Source organism: Schistocerca serialis, chromosome 5 (assembly GCF_023864345.2).
Source record: "Schistocerca serialis cubense isolate TAMUIC-IGC-003099 chromosome 5, iqSchSeri2.2, whole genome shotgun sequence".
NCBI lineage: Eukaryota > Metazoa > Arthropoda > Insecta > Orthoptera > Acrididae > Schistocerca > Schistocerca serialis.
Window position 1 is genome coordinate 28539158 of NC_064642.1, and position 7736 is coordinate 28546893.

The 7736-nt window shown below is 43.6% G+C and overlaps 1 protein-coding gene across 1 annotated transcript in view; it reads right to left on the reverse strand.

Annotated features, from left to right (window-relative positions):
• The window catches only part of LOC126481722 (pancreas transcription factor 1 subunit alpha), a 63370-nt gene extending 57412 nt beyond the window's left edge, over positions 1–5958 (reverse strand). Inside the window, exon 1 of the mRNA XM_050105674.1 lies at positions 5511–5958. Coding sequence (XP_049961631.1) covers positions 5511–5958 — 448 coding nt within the window. The remainder of the gene's footprint in view (positions 1–5510) is intronic.
• Positions 5959–7736: the final 1778 nt, after the last annotated feature.

Here is a 7736-nt window from a genome sequence, read left to right on the forward strand (position 1 = left end):
TTATTGCTCGTGTTTCTTCACAATAGAGACGAAATATCTGAAAGCAGAAAGGTATTTACGTTTCACAGTACCTGGCAAGGAAAAAGCCTACATTGTGCATAAACAAGAACGTTTTTAATGAAAATCGTTACAATTGCGAAAAGGTCATTTCTGTTTAATGAGAAAAATAATTTTCGATATTATTTGACCCAAAGAAAGAAAAAAAAATACAAAGGATAAAGAAGAACACAGTTTTCTGCCTTCTAAATATTGTCTGATGTGTTTGTAAATAGATATTTTTTCGATTAAATTTAGATGTTTTGAAATGTTTTGACGATACCTTTTCTTTCTTTTATTTCCCAGGGGTGTGGAGAATTTATCATACGATCTTTATCATGAATATTCACTATGAACTTTGCTTTTATCATTAGTAATCTACTGTAGCATTCTTGTTCCTATGTTTTATTGCTATATTTCGAGTCTTCGAAAAAAGGATAGTCGCCCATAAAACCCCTTCCACCGTTCAAGTGGTAATTGCACAGAAGCCAACTCTGACAACACGCGTCATTTTGGTGCTGCCGTATAAACGGAAACGACCACTCGTGATAGACGAGAGCAAAGCATGTGCAGTCGCGACGCTAGCGCCCCTAGCGGCAAGAAAGTCTTTCGTCGCCTGACGTCATATAAGTTTAATATTTGTTTTCAATTATTTTTCTACCTAATTTGCGGAATAGCTACTATGTTTCTGAGTCCCAAGCGTTGGTACAATAATCACAAAATAAATGTGAACAGAGCCAAAGCTCATGAATGAAATGACTTTATCTGCAATTTCTTGGTGAAAAAATACTCTGAGAATTGCATGCAATTGTAGCTGTTCCCATTCAAAGCAAAGCGAGCAAATGTAAACACAGTATTTCATCCATTAGAAGCATATGTATCTCAGTTTTAAGTGTCCTAATGATTGGCACTTTCCTCGACAAACAGCAATATTGCTCGAATTCTAAAGATTTACTCATTCTTGCGCTTTGCCCGTCTTTCCAACTGACGAATATTTGTTTAATATAATTACTTGTATTTTTAAAATATGGCTGTGTTGAAAAAATTTGACGTTTGTGGCTCTGATGTATAAGAACTACAGAATTGGTTTCTTTCGCTTCGGGAAAGAGTTTCATTGTTTTTGTCATTTTATTATCACTCCTGTTTGATAGTTTTCTCTTCAGCTAGAGCTATTGTGGTTTAACTGGTATGTTAAATAATGTAAGTGGTGCATTCCATACAAGTTTCCTAGTTTTTTACGGATTTATAAACTGGTATGTTTAGTAGTGCAGTGAAGGAAACTTCACCTTATTGCGTAGACGAGTGACGCCTTTCAACAGTTCATCATATCTTCTGCTGTTTCGTATCTATTTCTTGTTATTGAAAGAAAACGTTATTCTTCAGTAAATGGCTTTAGATTACAAGAAAACTGTTACCAAAAATGCCTGTAATATTCTGTTTCACACCTCTCATGGTCCTTAGGAAATCTATACAGGATGATCCGTTGTTAGTGGAATCCACACAAACGCATAAATTAAAAGTGTCACTAAAATATATTGCCGAGAACACTTAGAAATAGGTGAAAACAGGCGTAAGGGTATTTTATTTTTCGTACTGAGAGATTACATTTCGTATTTACAGGATGTTCAAAGCGTCTACAGAACGTTGTTCAAAGCGTCCAGAACTGAATTCAGAACATGGCTCTGTCCTTCTGCACAATGACCATCGCACGCGTTGGAAAATCTGAGGCATTACCTGAATCGTATTTGCAGCAGCCACTATTTCGCTCCACAGATCTTTTGTGTTAGATCGCTGCGAGAATACATGTTCTCTCTCATGGTAAAGGACGTGAGACCTAGAGACCGTGCTGGCGACACAGCAGATCCTTTACGTCCAGTCGTCCTGCCAGGGTAATGTTCACTCTAATAGTGAGCCACAGCAAGCTGAGATTGTGCAGTGCAGCAGCCACATGTTCTGTCACGTTGCCTCCGGTGGACCAGGAAGAACGGTCCGAATAAACTACAAGCAAGCGACACGTCGTAGTAGTCCAGGCAGTTCAAATGGTCCAAGCAGCTAATCACCAACGATTCCTGCTAAAACACTGGTGGAGAACTGAATCTGGGAATGGTCCTCCAGAGTGGCGTGTGGTACTTCGGCAGCCCAAACAAGGTAACTGTGTTGACTGAAAATGCCATTTATGGCAAATGTTGCCTCATCCATTGCCAGTACTTTACAGAGCGTATGTCGACCTGTGACGTGTTGGTTCAGCAGCCAATCGCGGTGTTGAAAAGCAGGATATGGTTTCAGCTCATGAAGAAACTGCACATGGAAGGGATTCAGTAACTGTTCAGTACTGTTCTTCACACAGACTGCTGTGATTGTCGATGGCTCACGGTAACCTCTGAGTACTTAGTATTCGTAAACCAGCAGCATACTTACGAAAAGCAGCAGCACAATTCTGAAGTTCCTGACCGGAAAACTAAAACCATATCACTCAATTCATGATTTCCATAATCTATCGTCTTCTGCGAACCAAAGCAAGTAATTTACAAAATGTTTATAGCCCATGATAATGCGCTGCAGCGGTGCGTGCACATAATACCAACGACGTTGCCATAGCTCATAAAGCTTTTTCGGTAATATGTTGTAACGACACTCTAAGAGATATTTTTTGGTGCAGATTCCACTAGTAACATTTATCAACTATTACGGGTAACCACTTGGCGCACTGCTTTCGCTGTGTATTACAAAAATCAGCAGGTGTGTCGCGACTGTACGTGTAAAGCGATCCTCATACACTCAGTATTTATTGCACAATAATATTGTGTCAGCGAATTGCACGAAAATGTGAGGCCGAGAACGGCAATATTGATGTTAGGGACGCATCAGTTACTATTATGACACTATGACAGTTTCTTCTGACGTTGTGGCGATGAGGTACTTGGCGTCTCCTACACAGTCAGCAACTTCATTTCTCAAAGTACAGTATGGTTTTTTTATATATACATCCTCCATCACACTGCTTGATCTTTTGTCACTCACTTTATTCAGTTGTTTGCGAAAATTCCTTCGGAGCGAAGGCAGAAAGTGCGTTTTATTCCGCAATGCTACCCTTACACAGTACAATATACACTGAAGCGACAAAGGCCATGGCAGTGATATGCACATATACAGGTGGCGATAGTACTGCTTACGCGGCGTATAAAAGGGCAGTCTATTGGCGGAGCTGTCATTTGTACTCAGGTGAGTCATGTGAAAAGGTTTCAAATGCTTCAAATGGCTCTGAGCACTGTGGGACTTAACATCTGAGGTCATCAGTCCCCTAGAACTTAGAACTACTTAAACCTAACTAACCTAAGGACATCACACACATCCATGCCCGAGGCAGGATTCCAACCTGCGACCGTAGCAGCAGCGTGGTTCCGGACTGAAGCGCCTAGAACCTCCCACATCATAGCCTACGTAGTAAATGTTAGCACACATTTCCATCAGTGCACACACATGTAGCAGCTATAACTGTCATTTTTTTAGACATGTATAAAACAGTAATGCTTATTCTAATGACTTCACAAAGACAACAAATGACAGCTCCCTCGAACCGTACTTAGGGTACTGGCGGCCCGTGTCGGAGTGGGCTCGACATAGGTCGTTAGCAGCTACAACGCAAAGTACAGTACCTTTCCAGCCAGCTGCCGTTTTCCTGTGTTCGTGAAGTCATTTGATCTCATACAAGCATTACTATTTTATACACGTCTAAAAATACCAGTTATGCCCATTGCATATGTGTGCACTGGAGGAAATGTGTGTTAACGTTTACGACGAAGGTTACGGTTTGAGATCGGACAATGCAGTCGTAGACTAGTCACCACAGATAAAAAATTTTGACTTTAACTGTGACAGAAACTAGAAACAACAAAACTTTTTTTTTAGTTTTTTTCCATTTCAGTTCGTATATCTACATGCTTTAAACATACAATTTTCGGAATACATGCTAATTAACACATACCTAATTGTAATTTTTATGAAAAATGCGAGTCTTCTTATTTCTAATTAGTATCGCACAGAAATATCCAGTTTTCATTGAAAATATAAATTGTTAATAACTGATCTTTTATAAAAGACCGCTTAAATTTTGAAAATTACAAGTACAATCTTTTTCATCTTTATGTATTTTACGCTTGACAAATCCCGCCCGAGGCAGGATTCGAACCTGCCACCGTAGCGGTCGCGCGGTTCCAGACTGAAGCGCCTAGAACCGCTCGGCCACACCGGCCGGCCATTACTGACGAACTGCGGTCTTACATGCAAGTAATAACGAATATTGCAGAAAAATCTTAACTTACATGAATAACAATGTCTCAGAACGTGTTGCATATATGAGGAGGAAAGAAAATTTTTTTGCATCTACCCATTCGCGAACGCGTGACGTTCGCATTCCCGCGCGCTAACCACTTTTTTTTTTCATTTTGTTCGTTATTGATCGTTGTGTTTGGCCGTTGCGGACGTCGCAAGACATCCTGTTCAAGTTCGGTGGTTGATCCTTCCACTCAGTTTTTCATTATAGAGGCGAAACGGCTCTCTGACCGAACACGCTGAGCTACCGTGCCGGCACCGCTACAACCCGCCACTTGGCCACCCCAAACAATAGAAGCGCTGACTTCTTTTGCCAAATGGTGCTGTGTAAGTCATACATGCGTGATAGTTTGGAAGGTTTCCAGTATCAGGCTTCACATAATTGCTTTCCAATGTTACTTGAAAGTTGCAAACACGTTTCGATAATTACTAACTAACCTATTTGTGGGAAAAAGTACACAAAGGCACTAGTAACGTCAGTTCACACTCATGTACTATACGTAAGCAGAGCCGATGTCTTGATATTTAATGATATTTAAACTCTTATTTGCATGAAAATAACACGTATTTTGAGAGAATATTGGCCGAAAACGTTTTTTTTTGTAGTCATTCACAGTAACAATCTAACCTACCCATATTTATAACAAAGGAAAATAGTCTATTACGAACTCACTTTCCAACTGGATGCGTCCTCAGGTGATTCTTTAGTAACACGATCACTAAATCCAAAGCTAAAATAGCCAAATATGTTTCAAAAAACAAATTATAGGTGTACATAAACCACAGCTCACCGATCTACAGGGCCAGACCGAAATCCAAAACCTCTCGGTACAATTGTCGTAAAATCGGTAGGAGGACCGTTCGGCACCAAGTCTCAGAAACTTACTGAATAGGATATTTCGATAAAGAACCGAAAATGACGTCACTACCGAGACTAGCCTACTACACCGATCGGTATGAACGATCAGGGGATCCCCCACTACCACTCAGTGTTGCCAACACTCAAAAAAGAAAAAAAACCACAGCCTGTTATGGTCGCAGTACACTTGGATCTCGAACGTGCCTCGTAGAAGGGACTTTAGTGGGATAATGTTGTGAGGTGAGGCTACAAGTTGGTACGGGTACGCGGACGGTGCACCGACCTGCGAGTCCGAGGTAGTGCATGCCGGGGTGCTGGTGCGGCCCGTTGGCGGAGCTGCTGGAGGAGCAGACGGCGGCGGCGGCGGCGGCGGCGGCGGCTGCGGCGGCGGCGGCCGCGCTGCGCGCCGCGAACGCGCACGACGGCAGGTCGGCCAGGTCGTCGTCGCTGCCGTCGCAGGCGTCGTGGCCGCCCGACTGCGACAGGAAGTAGCCGGCCAGCTTGTGCGCCGCCTGCCCGTGGTGCTGCTGGCCGTGCTGGTGGCCCGCCTGGTGGTGGTGGTGGTGGTGGTGATGGTGGTGGTGGTGCGGCGACGAGCTGGAGTCGGCGCGCGTCACCTCGACGACGCCCCCGCTGCGCGGCTGCGGCTGCGGCTGCGAGGAGCCGGGGGACGCCGCCGACGCCGCCGACGACGCCGGCAGCCGGTAGCCCGGGCTCTGGCTGCTCGACATGGCCAGCCTGCTCTTCCCGCTCCCTCGCCTAACACGCGAAACCTCTATTCTGCAACAATGCCCTCTATTGGCAGCCCCTGCATTTGCCGGTAAAGACGCGAATTTCACTGCTACCGAATCCTGTACAGAAATATTATCACCCTCTTTCACTGCCAAACGTGAACTAGCCCGTACAGTAAACTTAATTCCGCTCGCCTATACAGCGCAATCCGATGACAGTTATCAGCTACCTAACGGGTGTTTACCGCACGCTCAACTCCAGTGCAGTTTCAGCCCGACCCTCGAAGCCTGACGCTGCGCACTTCTGCCGTACCGTCTCCCTCCGTGCGAAATCTGAGTCTTGTTCGCGACAATTCTCACGCCACTACAAGCTCCATCTTCCTGCGAATCACCTGAAACAAATGCATATATTGTACGTTAGTGAATAACCAGTATCCTCTCTCCCTCACGGCCAAAATTCCTTAAATAATCCGTATCCCATACAAAAAACAGCTTCAAAGGCCTGATTATTTCACAAATGAGTTGACGTGTCAAGTATTTCGCGTTAAGCGTGTAAAATCTTGAGTACATAAAACGATAATTATGTCGGTTTTATCAGTTTCGGATTATTCATCCATAGATTAAGAAAAAAACTCAAAACAAAAATTGGTAAATCAGAAAAACAACAACCCCTTTATATGAAACTTCCTAGCAGATTAAAACTGTGTGCCCGACCGAGACTCGAACTCGGGACCTTTGCCTTTCGCGGGCAAGTGCTCTACCATCTGAGCTACCGAAGCACGACCCACGCCCGGTACTCACAGCTTTACTTCTGCCAGTATCTCGTCTCCTACCTTCCAAACTTTACAGAAGCTCTCCTGCGGTAGAGCACTTGCCCGCGAAAGGCAAAGGTCCCGAGTTCGAGTCTCGGTCGGGCACACAGTTTTAATCTGCCAGGAAGTTTCATATCAGCGCACACTCCGCTGCAGAGTGAAAATCTCATTCTGGAAACATCCCCCAGGCTGTGGCTAAGCCATGTTTCCGCTATATCCTTTCTTTCAGGAGTGCTAGTTCTGCAAGGTTCGCAGGAGAGCTTCTGTAAAGTTTGGAAGGTAGGAGAGGAGATACTGGCAGAAGTAAAGCGGTGAGTACCGGCCGTGAGTCGTGCTTCGGTAGCTCAGATGGTAGAGCACTTGCCCGCGAAAGGCAAAGGTCCCGAGTTCGAGTCTCGGTCGGGCACACAGTTTTAATCTGCCAGGAAGTTTCATATCAGCGCACACTCCGCTGCAGAGTGAAAATCTCAATCTGGAACCCCTTTATATGGTTATGTAAAATCTTTTTGGCAAAGAATGCATTGTGCCAGGTCGTTTGTTATACGCTTGATCGTAGTAAAAGTAAGTTATAAAACGAAGATCATTAACTGCAAATTAACAATGAAATGTTCTCCAAATATTAAGGTGTCAATTTTATTTTTTTTACGTGGCACCAATATTTACAGTGCAGTCCTGGTATTCTGCGGTGCCTTTTAAGGAAAAGTTAGTGTTTCGCGCATCTCAATCTTTATTATATCATATCTCCTGAACTGCGTGTGGTACAATGCATTAATTTTGCAGCTGCATTTAGTGCTATATGTGGATGCTGTCTGCAAAATGATTTTCTAATTGAGCTAAGTAAGTAATAAACTAAAACGTTGTGCTTCGTGCTGAAGTTTTATTGCATGAAATGCGAAAATGTAGAGAGCGATAAACTCTTGTTCACTTCATTACTTTATGCGTGATATCAGCGAGAAAATATTAGAG